Source organism: Nelumbo lutea, chromosome 7 (genome assembly GCF_056320005.1).
Source record: "Nelumbo lutea isolate HS-2025 chromosome 7, American lotus-T2T, whole genome shotgun sequence".
Taxonomy (NCBI): Eukaryota; Viridiplantae; Streptophyta; class Magnoliopsida; order Proteales; family Nelumbonaceae; genus Nelumbo; species Nelumbo lutea.
This window is the reverse complement of record NC_142690.1, coordinates 12,641,206-12,659,002: the sequence shown is the minus strand read 5'-3', so window position 1 is coordinate 12,659,002 and position 17,797 is coordinate 12,641,206. Positions and strand designations below refer to the sequence as shown.

Sequence of the window (17,797 nt, the reverse complement as noted above, 5' to 3'; positions counted from 1 at the left end):
TAACTATCCTACCCATAAGGTATCCTAGATGGCGAAAACTCACTCCCGATCGTTTTTTGTCTTAAATGATTATCCTATTGGGATCCCTAGGGTTGAAGACTTTGTAAATATTCTTTCTTTCTAATATAGTTATTTTATCTTTCAAAAAAAAAATTGCCCTCTTGGGTCGATTCCTATTTGACAACAAATTCTCACGTGGGTGAAACAGACAAGCTCGGATCTGCTACCCACAAATTGTTCCTACTTCCTATGGCTTAGTTTGGAAAGAATACAAATGCAAATATGTAAACTGCAAAACATTATATTTTGTATGTATTTATACTGTACATATTTGTATTTGTACTCTTTCCGAACTGAGCCTACATCTCTACTCATGGGACATTATAATTGCACATTGGGAATATCTCCCTTTTTGTTAAGGAGATGTTCCAACACACAGCCATGGTGTTTTGTTGGTAGAGATGTGGGAACATTTTGTGGGTAAAATATCCAAGTTACAACAGAGTTCATATTCAATCATCACAGAACCATTCTCAGATTGTCCCCACATCCTTTTACATCCATGCATCGAGAACATCTCCATAGTTGTGTTTACTTTCATGGGGAGATATTCCCTATGCACAGTTGCAAAGCACTGTGAGAAGAGTCTTATGAGGACGAAATCCAATATATCCTAACCAAGGTTCAAAATATCGATACGTATCAAGAACTTCCCGATATACCCTACAGAGGGTGTATCAGGGTTTTGATCGGTTCGGGGGGCAAATGGACCTTAAACCGACCCCTATGAACCAGATTTAAAAAAAAAAAAAAAAACATACTGCCTGATACGCCTCTACTGGCATATCGGACATATCAATATTTTGAAGCTTGCTCCTAACCAATCCAGTTCTTTCAATAATTAATTATGAACTGCAGTGCAATATGCAAACCCATATCAGATGACCACCGATCTGGGTAATCATGGCATGACCCTGACACAGGGCACCTTGATGAGATCACATCTCCGCCCCACAGCACATCCCCGTGTATTGTGAACATCTCCTGATGATAGTCTTAATTCCAATGATGTCATCATCGGGAGAAGTTCACAATACACGGGGATGTGTTGTGGGGCGTTTGTGGGGTGGAAATGTGAACTCTCCCTTGATACTTGAAAGCAGAGCTTGGATATCCTACCCACGTCAAACTCTGTCCACATCTACCCACATGAGACCGCAACCATACATGGAAAACATTTCACGCCCTTAGATGGTGTTATGCATGGGAGATGTTCTCAATGCACGGGGCTTAGCTGACGCATATTCTTCAAAAACCAAAAAAAAAAAAAAGATGATGATGTAGAGAAATGGCATGCATATATGCAGGGTGCACATAATACCTCTGAAATAAATTTATACATGATTTCCAATACATAGATGATGGTCTTTCCTCTCATGTATTTGATGCAAGGTGAAGCAAAGAGAGCTTGCCTTCTACTATCCAAGAAATACATGAACAGAAGACAAAGAACTATCAAAGGACTACTCGGAAGACAAAATCAAGATTGGGAAGGGGAAAAGAGTTAAAAGAGAGATCCTCACTGTTCCTTCCAGATCCTCCCAGTTACCCTTAGTTTCAATTCCTTCCTGTCTCCACCTGAGAAGAAAAGAGCCATATTACGTTGGATGATGAGACCATCAAAACTATCACGCACCTTCCTATGACTGTCCCTTATACTTCTGGGGACTCCTTGCCAAATCATTTTCCTACCATTTCCTCCCACCTCTAGACTGTAGTTGTAGTTTTTGGCTTCATTATCATCGCCCATAAACCGCAAAAATGCTATATACACAGGTGCCATCCCCAACTGGAAGGCCTCAAAATGCAGACAGAAGTACTGTCCAAAGCAACTGAAAACCTACACATACCAAAACATGCCTACAAACAGTCAATAACAATACTATCGATTTAACATGGCTCTAGGTCATTTACATGTAGAGCCAAATATCACCCCCTCCACGAGAAAATTTTCTCAGTTCCAAAGCATATGAATGATTTTAACCCATATATGACTAGAAAATGGGCATTTTTCAACATAATGCTGGATAACTACCCAGAACCAGAAGACCATTCTCCATTTAACAAAGTAAGAGTGCAAAACCATTTATTAAAAAGAAAAGAAAAACTTAAATGATATGACTAACAACAACAGAAGTAGGCATTACCGTTAACATCCATGTGGCATTCTCAACCTCATGTGGATTTGATTTAACATAGCGATGGTTGAAAGTACTTCCATTGTGCATGTCTACTTTGTGATCATCTTTCAGATGGGCCACCAGAGAAGGGATATCACCAATAACAGTGCACTCTGAACCAGCATAGGGACAGTTATAGGGTCTGAATGCACACTGAGATTCATGTTTTAGCTTGCTGTAATATGGGTATATGCCCACACACCCAAAATCATGATATTTGCATGGAAGTTCAAGTGAAGCTGCCACCTTCTCCAATGCAAGACATCTTATGTTGCCAAGTTCATGCCTGCAAGTGGGGCACCGGTTGTGCACCCTAGGCTTGCAACCAGAACATAATGTGTGGCCATTTGAACACTGCAAATAACAAGATCAAATGATAAATAAAGGATACATCAAATAGGTTTAATCTAAATTCTAAGCTAAAGGATGTTTTAAGTGAAGCCTAAACCGCCAAATGCAATATATCACTTTTGTTTATGAATATTATCAATAATGAATGATTGGACTAAAAGGCTTCATGCATTTTTAACAGTCAAGACAAATTTAATGATGAAAAAGAAATAATACACAAGAAAGACTATAATAAGCATCACAATAGCCTCTAATAATTACTAAGAACCAACCGAAAGCCATCTGGTAATGATACTAGACACAAGTAGATTTTTTAGTAGAAAAACTTCGGTAAAGTGACCATGAGTCCTTAACCATATGGTGGCTAGACAATGAAAGATGATACAGTGGGATTCAAAGCTCTTGAAGAGATTAGCCAAGTATTGTTTGAAAAAGGCATGGTCAATAACCCTATAAAATGGATTATAAGTATAAAGAGATTAGAAATATATGCACTACAAAACAACAAGAGAGAGAGAGATTTCTTTTTTAACAGACTAAATTCAAGAATTCATAATCACAATTATCAGGATTTTTTGACTATCGGCAGTGCTGCTTTTAAAATGATGATGTAACAATCAAGATAATCCACCTTATAGAGGATCCTCTGGATTGGTCATAAAAATGCCATTATCTCCTCCCTCCCTCCTCTCTAAATTGCCATTGATGTGAAAGGAAAACGGCAAGACATAAATTTTAGAGTAAAAATTGTAAGAAATGGAAACTTATGATAAGTTCTAACATTTAAAGTTCAGTCAGTCACACACTTCCAGAGAATATGAATGCAACCCAGGTTGGCCCGAGTTAGCAATTTACACTGCTTCAGGCTTGGGCTTTTGGGTCAGGCCCATTCAAAATTTGAGAAAAGCCCAACCCAAGCCCACCTAAGTTGAACCCCTACTAGGGAAGCCCCACAAATAATTGTGTACTAGTAGGCATTCCTGAAAACATTATTAGATGCACAAACGAACTAAATATGTCATAGAAGATGCAACAAAAATGATCTAAAGTAACAAATAGAAGATACAGCATCATCAAATTCAACAAGGCACAAATGCAGGAATAAATTTTTGACAGGTTTATTTCTGAGGCTTTAGGGTTCTTGCAAGGTGGGGCGAGTTCAGGTTGGATAGGAGTCCTTTGAGTGGCTCAGTCCTAATGGTATTGGATCTTTATTCACCATTTGGGTACCTTTATAGCACAGGATACATTTATTTTACATTTGCTCCTAACCCATCCCCTCTTTCGTGTTCTTTCTTCTATCATTTATGTATCTTCTCCCTTTTCCAATGGTTAATGAATCTCATTACCTATAAAATCTAAAAAAGCATAAAACCTTAGACAGGATTCAAACTGTTCAGTGAAGCCATGCTAATTACAAATTTTAGGATTAGGCGTAGGAAAGCATGTACTAAATATGAAAACTCACATTGAAGTTCTTTTCTTATTTTCTAATTTTGGTGAGGTCACAACATTGCATAAAGTTCTATTAGCTACTAAGAACAAGATAAAACCACACCTGATGGATTGGAGGATACATAGCATTCAAGCATACTGGACACTCCAATAGTTCACGAATGCCGCTAGCAACTGTCCCATTAGGTTTTAGAGAATGTTGTGGAGCATCATTCACATGTTCACCGACATCCAGCATAGCTTCATTTTGGGGAGGATCAACAACCTCAGACTTGGCCCTCATATCATCAATAAAGGTATTCCCAGATGACATTGCCAAACAATAAGGCTAGCTGACTACTCCTTAACAATATGAACAAACCAAGTCAGTTTATGTTCTTTTCTTCTATTGAGTCATAACAACTGCAAACATAAAACTTTTGTAAGAATAATTATATGCATGGTAGAGATTAGAGAATGCATAGAGATGAGTGGGTAAAATTCCAATTAGAAACTAAAACAAAACAAGGGATTGCATAAAGCTAATCAGCTGAATTTGCTTTATATTATACTAGTATAGATTTCTATAAATGCTTAAAACCTCCCCATATCTGTTCAAGTATCTACCTTTCAATAATTATGCATGTATGTATGTATGCAAACATGTACCTATATATGTATATATGTATGTGTGTGTGTGTGTATAATTGGATTGGGGTAAGGTCAGTCCAAGGCGCCAGGCTCAGGCTACCTAAGGACTAGGCCTGGGCCCAACCTGAAAAATTAAAAAGCCCAAAATTTTGGGTGGCCCGGGCCCAGCTTGAAGACCAAAAATCCAGGCCCTTCCAGGCCGCCAAAAGTAAAATTATGGACTGGATCAGGTCAGTCTAGGATCGGGCTGGGCTTGTCCAAGTTGCACCCCTACCTTCCAAGCTTCGACAATGATTATTTTAGATGTCTATGACCTCCTTGTATAATAAATAACTTAAATCTTCAATTAACTGACAATTGATTCCAGTCCATGTCTACTGGAACCCACATTAGTTGCTAAAACTATCTGAAAAAGCCACAAACCAACAAATGGGGTGAAAAAGGAAATGAGAAAACAAGCAAGGAGCCCAGCATAAAAAAGGATCCAAGCCTGCCATCCTTTTTTTCTATATACTCACCCTTACACATACACGGCAAACACATCATGCACTTCCCATAACAAAACGAAAAAAAGGACCTCACCTTAGTTCTGAGATATTTATACCCAGTTTCCAATAAGTGTTGTAAATCATCAAAGCTCCAATATCAATTGTCATAGCGAGTAATGGGATGCCTTTTACATTGATTGTAAGCAACATGTATCATTGGTTACATCTTAACAGGAAGGCCGGTTTTTTTTTTTCTTCACTAGGTGCAACTGAATCATGTGCTCACCTAAACTGTTTTCATGTGAAAAAGCATATTTGCTTTGAAGGTTATTCACACATTTTAGTAATATTCATTAAGCAATGCAAAGGTACTAGGATCCGGTATGGAAGGTGAAATATTGTTTATAAAGCAGTTGACATAAAAGACTATAGCCACAGTGCATTTCCTTTCAGAATTGAATTGACGTTGTGACCAGTAAAACCCAAAGCCACAGCATTGACATTACAAGATCCTGTATAGAAATGAAAGCTAATTAGACAAATCATGGTTATCTCCCATCCACTGTTCCTCGTTAAAGAACTCAACATCTATACCTCTTACTAGATCTTGATTCAGAACATTAGTTGTTTTATTTTACATTTTACTTGGAAATGCCAGAGCTTGTTATTAACATCGATAGGAAAAGGTAACACAACATCTATTTTTCTTTGCTAGATCGCGATCCAGAGGTTTCCTTTCTTTCTTTCCTTTTCAGTTTTCTTTCTTCCCGGCAATGTCAGAGCATGACAAATATCCATGGAAATAGATACGAATCATCAAAACAATTCCTTGAGCACATCAAACCAAGTAGTCTAAAGAGGGTCCAAACCCCCTGTCTATTGGCAAAAGCCCTTGATGGCAAACATCAAAGCAACCCAATTATCAGCAAAATCATGAACAGAGCCATTCACATTTGATACGAACTCAGAGAAAACAACATATACACATATGCATTCAAACCAGGGAGAAAAAACCAACAGATCCCAAAAGGATCATTTGAAAAAACAATAAAAAAGTTAGATCTTTAGCCCGAAAAAAAAAAAGTAGTTCAGAGAAACAAAACAACCGTCCAAAGAAATAAATCCAATCGACCGATCAAAAAAAGAATCAAATCCCAACAGAATAAGGGAAAAGATCAGATTCTTTTGCACATTACCTTGATGAACCGTCTTGATCAGAACTCAGAAGCCCATGAGCCAAGAACCACCATAGCCGTAAGAGGGAATTCGTTGGTAAACAATTGTCTAAATAGTCACTTCCCAAGCAAGGCTCCGATCAGGAGAGAAAATTCGAATTAAAGCCAGTGAGGGAGGTGAGAAAGGGAGCGTAAATGACAGCGACCTCTTGGGAATACCCAAAAGGGAGCCGTGGACGCGAGGTCTGATGTCTCCCTCCACCCCCCTCTCTCTCTCTTCTCGTCATTCTAAAAGAAAGAATCTGATAGATAATAAATAGGGTAAAATTGAACGCGTACGGAGATGGGTTGTTTGAATTTGGGAGATAGAGAGAGATGTGAAGACGAAATCAAATGAAAGAAGCGCCAAAAAACAAGTTGGTGATCTGGAAGCAGTGCAGAGAGATGGGGTCAGGAACAGGGCCCGGAAAATACTGCCAAGTGTGAACTGTGAAAGCCATTAAATATTGTATTGGCCACCGTCTCAGCCTTTTCAGGGTCTCTGTTCTGAGTGCCTGGGTTGAAGTCCTCTCGTTGTTGATGTTGGGTTGGGCAAACGTTTAAGAAAATGAGGGCGTTGTCCGATTTTGAATTTTAAATTGGGGAAGTCCGAAGTCCACGACAATGGCGATTTCATTTGCACCGGCAGGTCAACAGAAGTCTTCGGATGGTACAATTTCAAATCTGCAATTGCAAGTAGACAGAGTCACAAAGATAATTTGAAAAAAAAAAGGTTAAAATAGGTTTCAAAAGGATCAGTTTAAGAGTTTTTTGGTCTCGGGATGCTCAATTTCGAATCTGCAAGTGACTGGTTGGGAAATTAAGATGTTTAAAATAATAGAAAGCTTCACTTCTCAACAACATTGCTCATTTGGGGGATGTTCGCCAATAACTTGTACTTGGGAATTTACTCCCCAAGAGGAGGTTTTTAATTAGTTATGAGTTAAGATAATCAAATAAATATCAAACTTCTTAATTTTTATTTATACTAAAGGAATTTATCTTAAGGATTTAAAAAAATAGAGAATAGAACAAAAAATAGATAATATGAAAGGGACTGTAGGAGTGTTCACGATTCTATTAACCAAACATTGGGCTCACATTTGAAACTGAACCGGTCCTTGATCTTTGAAAAATACCCAAAATTGCTTTGATTTTTCGGATTTTTATTTTTATAACATTTAACTTTGTTAACTGTGACTTTTTTAATAGATTAACTGGATTTTTTAGGTTCAGATTATCAGTATCGGTTCAGTTTTTTATTTTTCAATTTTTTATATACAAATATATATATATATATATATTCTGAAAAACCTCTTACCAATCAACTTAGCAATCAGGTGTTATTTATCAAAATTCATGGCTGAGTTTTGATTAGTCAAAACTCTTTCCATACCATGTTTTTCTGCATAATAGAATTTATATGCTAGGTACTGTGTGGTGCATGGGATTTTCTAACTAAATTGTAAAATAGAGTTAATGGGCTTTTAAAGAACCCCTTATACCTATAAACACCTTACCACAATTTTTCATCACAAATATCACTCATTTAACCCTTCATCAGACTAAGATTTCAATATAGGCTATCTCATTGGTCAAGATATCCATTTCTTGTATGCCCTTGATCATACCATTTATAGACCAATCAAACCCCACCAAATGATCCAAGAGACCAATATCTTTAGAAGCCCTACTATCAACACCCGATTTTTGTTCGGTTTGTTGTCAAAACCCCTAATTTACCTCAAACACCCAAATAAACCATTATAATCCCTTTGAAGCGCCTAAAAACCCATGAACATCACCATTAGACCCAAGACCTCCTAAACTACCTAAACTTGAAATTTCAACCTAAGATCTCTTTGTTTACCCTTTCGTCAAACCAAGATTCCCTTTCGAACCTTTTGTTGGAAGGGTTAGGATCCATCATATGGATAGTCAAACCATATTAGATGGTTGGGCGAAATTTCAAAAATTTCCTAAATCTTCTAGGAATTGAATTCCCTATGTTTTGAAAAACTATATTTTTTCGGATCAATCTTTGCATTGAACTGGGCTAGATTTGAAACTAAACAAAGAGGGAGATGTATACCTGATACACGTACCATAAACGCAGATCCCAATGTGGAAAGTTCACGCCCAAATTAGTCCTAAAACCAGCCTCTACTGAAAATAGCGTAGTATATAGGTGAAGTTGATTCAGCAACACAGTTTTCAACAAAACTACAACCAAACTACTTCGATCAAACTAAGGAAGTTAAGCTTGAAATTCCTTTGAATTTTTTTTTGAAAAAATCAAAAGAAAACTTATCTCTACCAGCCCTTGATAGCTGATGTCGAATTGGGAAAAAACTGGAAGACAAAAGGGTGTAGAGAGAACAAAAAACTATAAAAATATGAAGTTGTCTTGGACTAGTCCACCCCCTCCTCTTTTATAATCTCTTATGGAGCTATCTCCTAATATAATCCAAATCTAAATTAGATTCAAACTCTAATTAGAGATATACCTTATCTTCTTATAAGATTAGGTGCTCTATACCCAGATTTGCCCCATGTCACAGGACAACAACTTAATTAATCATATTAATTATGTGCCTTAGGCCCATCATCTATAAGGCTTACGACCCAAGGGTGTTGCATGACCAACTTAGGCCTGATTTCTATGGTGTGAGACCCCACAATGACCTCACATAAGTTCACATGAGTTCAACCCAACTTCTGTGAAAAGACTTGGTCGAATTCACTACTAAATGCACTAAACCCCTGAGCACATCACTATGGGTTCAATATGGGCCCAACATTTACACTTAAATGATCATTGAATTCAGCCATTATATGAAGGCCCAAGGATAATGGACTTAAGTCAGATAAAGTCCATTAGGTAATTAATCCTTAATGGTCTCTTACACTTAACCTCTCAACTCATAATGATCAAATACTACCTGACAGTCAATGACCTTTCCCATGGCTGCAAAGTGCAATGTCACACTCTTTACTCAGATGGACCTATGGATTATTTCATCACTCACTAAAAGTGTGGTGACAGAAATAATTGGACTGACCACTTCAGTCGAGGTATGGAAAGCACCCTCTACAACTTATTCTACTATATCTAGATCGAGAGTGCCCCATCTAAAATGACAATTATAGAGCATCAAGAAGGGGTCTCAGTCCATAACTAAATATGTCAAGAAAGCCAAGGAAATAACTGACGGTTTGGCCACAATCTTTGAACCTGTAGGCAAGGATGATATTATTCTTTATATTATTTCTGGATTGGGACCTGAGTATGAATCCATAGTTACTGTGATTACTAATAGGCTTGATTTTGATAGACTTACCATTAATGATGTAATGGGGTTGTTGTTAAATTATGAAGCTTGGTTGGAACAACACAACCAATGTATCTATGATAATTCTCCCCCTTTAGCAAATCTAACTACACAGGGGAAAAATAAGAATAATTGGAACTCCAAAAACACTGTGAACGTGGTGGATACTCTTCTTACAATGGCAGGGGTTGTGGAGGTCACAACCAAAGGGGATATCCAAATCAGTTCCCCAGTGGAAGAGGTAACAATGGTGGATGAGGCAAAAGAAAATTTTCACTAATCATATGTCAGGTTTGCAGCAAGCTTGGACATAGAGCACTCACCTGTCGAAGACGATATGATTTAGCATATCAAGGCGAACAATAGAGTCCACCAGGTCCAACAACATATAATACGAGTATGGGGTCAGAACCTGATTCCACATGGTACCTGGACTTAGGTGCCACATATCATCTCACTCTAGATATAGAATATTTGCTGAATTGATCAAACTACACGGGACAAGATCAAGTTACTGTTGATATTGGATTAGGTTTGAGGATTTTACATTTGGGATCATCATCCTTGTAACTTAATCATCATACTTTTGCTTTACATAATATTTATCATGTGCTTCAAATCACAAAGAATTTAATTTCTCTAAGTAAATTCACTAAGGACAATGATATTTATTTTGAGTTTCAATGGGACTTCTTTCTTGTGAAGGATTATACGGGGAGAGTCCTACCTAGAGGAACTAGTAAAGATGGCCTTTACTAGTTTCCGGGAGATACTCAAGTCAACAATAAAGCAACTTCCTTTGTTGGAAAGCACACAACCTTCTCAGGATAGCATCAATGACTAGGTCATGCTACATTCAATGTAGTGAGTCACGTTATTTCTAAGTTTGGTTTACCATGTGTGGGGCGTATTAGTAAGACAATATGTCAATCATGTCACAAGGATAAAACTCATAGGCAACATCTTCCAGTTTCTTCATTTTGTTCAATGCAACCATTAGATCTTATTTATTTAGATGTGTGGGAACCAACCCCACCTTTATCTAATAAAGGCTTCCGGTATTATGTCATTTTCATTGATGATTATTCCAAATTTACTTGGTTGTATCCTCTTGTTAAGAAATCTGAAGTTGCCTTTTTGCATTTTAAACGACATGTGGAGCTATTGTTTGCTACTAAAATCAAAAGCTTTCAGTTTGGGGAGAGGAGTTTCACACACTCTCTCTGTTCCTAGATTCTGAAGGTATTTCACATCGACTGGCATACCCACACACTCATGAACAAAATGGGATAGTTGAACGGAAACACATGCATATTATTGAATCTACGCTATCTCTACTGGCCTCGTCCTCTCTCCCGTTTTCCTTATGGACTGATGCTGCATAAACTACCATATACTTGATCAACAGACTATCCCCATCTGTCCTCCAATGTCGATCTCCATATGAATTGTTATTCCACCGACCTCCAGACTACAACTTTATCATGACTTTTGGGTGTACATGTTATTCATTACTATGGCCATACAATCGTCATAAATTTGAATTTCGGTCTCAACAATGTATTTTTCTAGGATACAGTGCCACTCATAAGGGTTACATGTGCTTTCATGTTGCTAGTGGCAAGGAGTAGCACACCAGCCGACATGTATTTTCGATGAGACCTATTTTCCCGATATCTCCCAATCCTCTATTTCTCGTGAGAATACTAATGGTGTCTCTTCTTCCATAGGTGGAGTAGCTGCTGGCCCATTTACAGGCTCCACATCGGTACTCTGTCCAATTCCATGATGAATGTTGTATCTCCTCCTTCAGTCACCTCTACAGTTGCCGAGGCTGATATGTCACCATCAGACTCTCCGATTCACCCACCTAATTCCACTGCTACAAAATCCACTTCTAGTCCATCGTCCACTTCAGGCCCACCACAATGCACCAGACTAGTTCAAGAGTTACTTGACTCTACTCCAGCCGTTCCAGCTCTTGCTCCACTATGCACCCACACCATGGTCACAAGGTCAATGACTTCTGCAGCCTCCCTTGAAAATATGACTTCTCGGTACTCCATTCCAGCTGTTCTCCTTGCCAATGTCAATCCATATCAATGTGAACCAACCACATACTCTATTGTAGCCAAGAATCCTCTATGGCAGCATGCTATGCACCAAGCATATCGTGCTTGGTTTCAATCAAGTATCGGGACGCCACAAGGCACATCTTGTAACTCAAGGTTTCAATCAAGTATCGAGACATGATTTTTCTGATACTTTCAGTTCGGTGGTTAAATTGGTCACGGTGCGTACAATCATTGCTTTAGCAATCTCACACGGCTGGGATATATGCCAACTTGATATCAGCAATACATTTTTAAATGGCTTTGTGGATGAAGACATTTATGTGAGATAACCCAGAGGGTTCGAAGACCCATCCAAGCCTACACATGTTTGTAAACTATGCAAGGTGTTGTATGGTTTACGCTAAACTCCACATGCATGGTTCCCTCGGTTAAGTGAAGCATTTACCAATCTTGGTTTCTGGTGCTCTCAAGCTGATCCCTCTCTGTTTATCTATCAACGGGGTCAGGTAACCATATTTATTCTTGTTTATGTTGATGACATCTTAATCACTGGGTCCTCTTCTCAAGTTGTTTCTCAAGTCATTGCATCACTTTCACACACCTTTGCCCTAAAAGATTTGGGTCACCTACACTTGTTTCTGGGCATCGAAACTTATCATACATCTACCAGATTGATGTTATCTCAGCGCCGTTATATTTTAGATCTCCTATGGTGCAGTGGGGTGGCTGGTGCAAAACCCATATCTTCTCCTATGTCAACATCCTGCAAGTTGTCATCACTTCTGAACCTAGCAGAGTATAGGAGCATAGTTGGAGCATTGCAATATGTTACACTTACTAGGCCGGAAATTTCCTTCTCCATCAACAAGGTTTGCCGTTTTCTTTATGCTCCCATTGATGCTCAATGGTCATCTATGAAACGGATCCTTCGCTATCTCAAGTGTACATTGGATGTTGGTCTTCATTTTACTCCATTGTCATCTCTTCAGCCACATGCTTTCAGTGATGCCGACTGGGCCGGATGTCTAGACGATCATAAATGTACTGTGGGTACTGTGTGTACTTGGGACCCAACCTCATCTCAAGGAGTGCGAAGAAACAAGCTATTATAACTTGCTCCAGCACTGAAGCCGAATTCAAAGCACTAGCCAACTTGGTAACAGAACTGGTATGGATTCAATCCCTCTTGACTAATCTAGGATTTCCCTCCAAGGTCACTTGGTCTGACAATGTCGGCCCGACACACTTGGCTGTTCATACATTGTTTTGAGCACACACCAAATATGTAGAAGTTGATTTTTACTTCTTACGTGATTTAATTTAAAAAAAAAAAAGCTTTTAGTAAAATTCATCTCATCCAAAGATCAAATAGCTGATATTTTCACAAAAGCCTTACCGAGTTCATGATTTCTTCATCTCCAATCCAAGCTTCAAGTCTTCTCGAAGCCGTTTCGTTTGAGGGGGCGTATTGAGGATAATGATAAAGATACGTAACTTTGTTAAACACGTATTAGAGGCATGTATATCACATTATCAGTTACCTTCGTTATCTGTACTTTCTCACTTCTTGTAGAACTCTATTTCGCATGTAACTAAATACAATATAAATACCTCACGAGTCACGAGCTGGTGCTTGACTCACCACTCAATTACCTCTTTCAATTCTATTCTTTTGCCTTGTTAATATTTTCGTAATTCTCACCTGGGTCCTTGTTGCACTGTCTCTCCAATTGGGTACGTACATTCATAGATTTCTAATCTTTGAAGTGAATGGAGATGTTGTATTGCCGCTGGCAGATTCCTCAGGTTTGGATTTTGTGAAAGTTTGAGCTGCCGAAGTGATACCAAGTTATCGATCCACTTTGGCAAACACTCCAGTTTGGGGCATTGAGAAATTCCCAGGGTGTCAAGTTTGGTGAGGTGATGCATGTTAGAAAATACCCATCAGGGTAGGACCCGGATTGTGGCCCATCATAGTGGCTACGATTCAGATTGATTGATCCAAATCCAAACACTCAAATTAGAGCTCATTATGTGAGTGTTAGGACTTAAACATCTTCTTAATACAGCCCCTTAATTAAAAGATTTGAAAATCCAATTTAAATTTGAAATGTTTCATTAATTTGGAAATAATGGAAACTCTTAATTGGAGAAAATTAAGGGAATTAAAATCTCCTTAATTAGGAAAGCTCTTTGATAGGAAGGCTGCCTAGTAAGACAAAAGAGAGGACCCCTCTTCCCTGGGCGTATGATATGAAATCTCTCACTGCTAATCTCATTTCCAAGCTCCATTACTATCAGCACTGATTGACTGAGATAGAAAGAACACAGAGAGAGATTGTTTTGTGGCACAAGAGAATAGTTCCGTCCTCGCAACACTGATCATCGTATTGGTGAAAGACTACTATATTGAATTCGGCTACATTGGTTTGAATAAAAAGGCAACGTGTACGCAACTGGACTTTGTTTTCGAGGATCAAAGGCTAAATCGAATACACATCGAATTGTAGTAGGACATCAACTACAGTGGTTATGGCGTCTGGAGGTATGCACTAAACTAGTTTTGAATGAATCGATTCAGATATGTATGTTTTAGTTTACAGATTAATTCTATCCATTATGATTTATTCACTGTAAATGGGGACTGACACTCAAATCCGTGACACCTTGACCGACTAACAGTGCATGCTCTCTGACAAACAAATCATCTCAGGTTCATCATTGATGTACAAGGAGTCAAGGGCTACGAGATGTTGTAGTGTATTTCCAAACGACATCATGGATTCCCTTTTTAGGTATACAAATTGGTTTTGGGCATCCCATAATATCAAAGACCTGAAGAGATGTGAGGTTGTTTAGTTCCACTGGCAGAAAAGCGAGCTCTTCATAATGGTGTGTGTTCTCTGTGCTTGCTTTTTTTTTTTTTATTAATTATCTCTGTTTTACTTTCATTTTGGGTGTTATTCAAATAGGCTTTTCTTGGGTTTTCCGCAACAATGGTTTTGCTTTCAAGCAACCCATCTGATGGGGACAGTACATAACTGCGGAAATCCTGCAATCCTATGATAGGAAAGGCCAGCAGTAAGATTCATTGAATTCAAGATGCTTATCATTTTGCTCAAGTGTCTTGGAAGCTCTGCTAATTCACAAGTCCGCAAATTTACAAAGGATGCTAGAAGTTTCTTAATTCTAGTGCTAGAGAGGTCAAAATTGTAGGTGCTTAAGCTGATTAATGGAATGGAATAAGGTAGCTTTTTTATCTGCATACCATGTAAATCAAGTACAAAGCAACTCAAATTCAAATTATGTGTAACATGAATCTATATAATTAGAACCTCGCCATTTTTTGCAATGCTAAAGCAGGTTCGTAGGTTCTCTGAATCATGGAAAGGCTTAGGAAGAATTACTTTCTTGCAGTTACTTACCTCAGAGAAATGATAAAAATGGCGTACCCTATTAATGTTATTGTAACATAATTTCTGTGGAGGTCATGCATCTTGCACCATAGAATGTCTCCAAACTCATCTTTCTCAACATCTTGAATTGAAACACTCATTACCAACATCCTCTACATCGATCCTCACCTCTTCTTGATGATTGAATAAAACCTTCTGCAATCCAAAATCGAATCAGAGTAGTCTCCTTTTTTATTCTATAATCTCGAGGGAATAATGCACATACAATACCCAAAACATTGCTTCATCAAATGTGGTTAAAGATGAACATAACTCAACTTCAGGACAGGTAAAATTCCAGTTCCATCTTCAAGTAAATTCCCATGATCTCTTAGCTTAGACAACCATTCCGTTTCTTTTCTATTGAACCCACCGCACTTCTTCACAATCTCCCTTCCAATGGTGACTAAATTTGGAACCTCTCCTTCCATGCACCCCAAATGCTCTTCTCTAAACAATTCCCAGCAATCATCTTCTAACAAACCTGTCAAATTATACGAATCCACTGTCCGCATAATGTCTGTGATACGGATCCCTCCTTTTAGACAGCACTGCTCCCACACCCATTCCATTAGCATCCGTTTCTACAACAAACGGTCTTGAGAAGTTAGGAAGCGCCAGAACAGGGGTGGAGGGTCATGGCTTCTTTGAGTTGTTTGAATGCTGCATCGGCCTTCTCAGACCACTCCCACCTTCCATTCTTCAGTAGCTGGGTCAGCGGTTGTGCTATGACTCTGTACTCTTTCACAAATTTGCACTTATTCCTCTTTACGAACAGCCAGTGATGTTTCAGGGTTTCCATAAGGCTGCTACTATACACCAATATATCATTGAAAAAGACTAGTACAAACTTCCGCAAATAATCCTTGAGCACTTCGTTCATCAGGGCCTGAAAAGAAGAAAGAGCATTGGTTAAACCAAAGGGCATAACAAAAAATTGATAGTGCCCCTCATAAGTATGAAATATCGTCTTGTGTTCATCTCTTGTCTATCTGAATTTGGTGATATCCGGATCTGAGATCCAATTTGGAAAAACTGTTCACCCCATACAGCTCATTGAGCAACTCATCAATGATAGGTATTGGAAGCCTATACCTCACTGTGGCTCTATTAAGAGCCCTGTAATCTATGCACATCCTCCATCGCTGCTTCCTCAGGATCAGTTGGCTCTGATACCAAAATGGTATCGACCTTTTCTCGGCTCCTCCGAGAAGAGCGCTTCCTACCTCTCCCAGATATGGTGCTACCGGCACTGCTCAGGAGAAATCTAGAAGGCTCGGTGTATTGGAAAATAATTAGCTTAATTCCCTACGCTTTATTCATGCTTCCATAAGGACTTTATAGGCAATCCTTACGGTTACAACCATGTGGGTCACTGCCACGTCACAGATACAAATAATTGGAAGCTAACCAATGATTGGTTATAATAATAACCGTCGAAAAAAGTAAAGAGTTCGGTGAGAAGGTTCATGCAACCTGCGTGAACCTTCTACCAGATCATGAACTAATGGGCTGGGCCTCTCCTATACGGGCTTTCGTCTAAAGGAGGGATCCGTATCAGATTTCCACTTGGGCATAACGAGTGGTTACTACATTAATTTTGCTCTCTTGCTCCTTTCATTAAGGCGTTCTTCAATTCGTCCCACTTGTTTAAATCCTTGTTCCATGCATCATCTAGAACTAGTAAAAATCGCCTCCCACTTAATACCTCTTGTAGGCGATGCTGCAAATTAAAAGGTCGAAATTTGAGACATCATACATGGTTCCTCGCCTCGTGGCAGATTCAATAATTTATCCAGTAATCTTTGCCACGTTAAAATCTTGAGAGACGCAAATCCACATTCTGATAATTGTAAGCCAACTGAGCAAGCATTGTCTTGCCAAGGCCTCCCAGGCCAACAATGGGAATGACTGAAAATAAGTCTATCATCTTTTGTTTTACAGCTTCTCTTCCTTGATCTTTCTCAAATGGATTTTGGACCTTTCAGCAGCAATCACATCTAATCTCTTCATAACAGTTTTAATCTTGTGGCAATGCGTCTCGCTCTTTTCTTTCCAATAAACAACTTCTATCCAGAACTCGTCTAATACATCATGGGCAGCGTCTTTAAGCTTCCAAAGCCAATCTCATATTGCATTATTGTTTAGTTGCTGCTCCTCGGCTCTGCGTCTTGGAGCACGGCTTCAATCGTCAATAAGATGTCTTCCAGCTTTTCCGCTTCCTCGTTAACACTCGTTATTAATCCATATTCCTTGGCATTAAGCGACTTCAAACTTCCGAAAATTTCTTTCACAGAGGCAGATAGAAGTGCAGCTTAATTCCATTGTTTCGGATTGCAAAGGTATTAGAAATCAAGGTCCAGATGGGTGCTGTAAATTCACAAAATAAATACAATGCCCAGTGTAAATTGAAAATAAAACAATTTCAAAATTGTTTTTTATCTTGGTTATTCTAACGATTAAAGTATCAGTATCAAATATCGTATTGGACATATTGGATATGAATACATTTTGGAAACACATAAATACAAATTAAAAATATGAAAACACTTGTATA

The 17,797-nt window shown here is 38.6% G+C and overlaps 1 protein-coding gene and 2 long non-coding RNA genes across 5 annotated transcripts; 1 reads left to right on the top strand and 2 right to left on the bottom strand.

The window, feature by feature from the left end:
* Positions 1-1,341: 1,341 nt before the first annotated feature.
* On the bottom strand, positions 1,342-7,294 carry LOC148845155 (E3 ubiquitin-protein ligase DIS1). Of its 3 annotated transcripts, none has more exons than XM_088953965.1 (4): positions 6,361-7,294; positions 4,150-4,382; positions 2,208-2,594; positions 1,342-1,900 (listed from the first exon to the last, which is right to left on the bottom strand). In XM_088953965.1, the coding sequence occupies exons 2-4, from the start codon at positions 4,357-4,359 to the stop codon at positions 1,580-1,582; spliced, it is 918 nt and encodes a 305-aa protein (XP_088810091.1). In that variant the 5' UTR covers positions 4,360-4,382; positions 6,361-7,294; the 3' UTR covers positions 1,342-1,579. The 3 variants fall into 3 exon arrangements, with proteins under 3 accessions (XP_088810091.1, XP_088810090.1, XP_088810092.1); XM_088953964.1 differs by having other exon boundaries at positions 4,150-4,388; positions 6,361-7,279; XM_088953966.1 differs by having other exon boundaries at positions 4,150-4,448; positions 6,361-6,628.
* Positions 7,295-13,746: 6,452 nt separating this feature from the next.
* LOC148845154 (uncharacterized) lies at positions 13,747-15,397 on the top strand. The gene is made up of 2 exons (XR_016101919.1): positions 13,747-14,330; positions 14,499-15,397. It is a non-coding gene; the product is annotated as an uncharacterized LOC148845154 (long non-coding RNA).
* Positions 15,019-16,552, bottom strand: LOC148845153 (uncharacterized). The gene is made up of 2 exons (XR_016101917.1): positions 16,336-16,552; positions 15,019-16,129 (listed from the first exon to the last, which is right to left on the bottom strand). It is a non-coding gene; the product is annotated as an uncharacterized LOC148845153 (long non-coding RNA).
* Between the last annotated feature and the right edge of the window lie 1,245 nt (positions 16,553-17,797).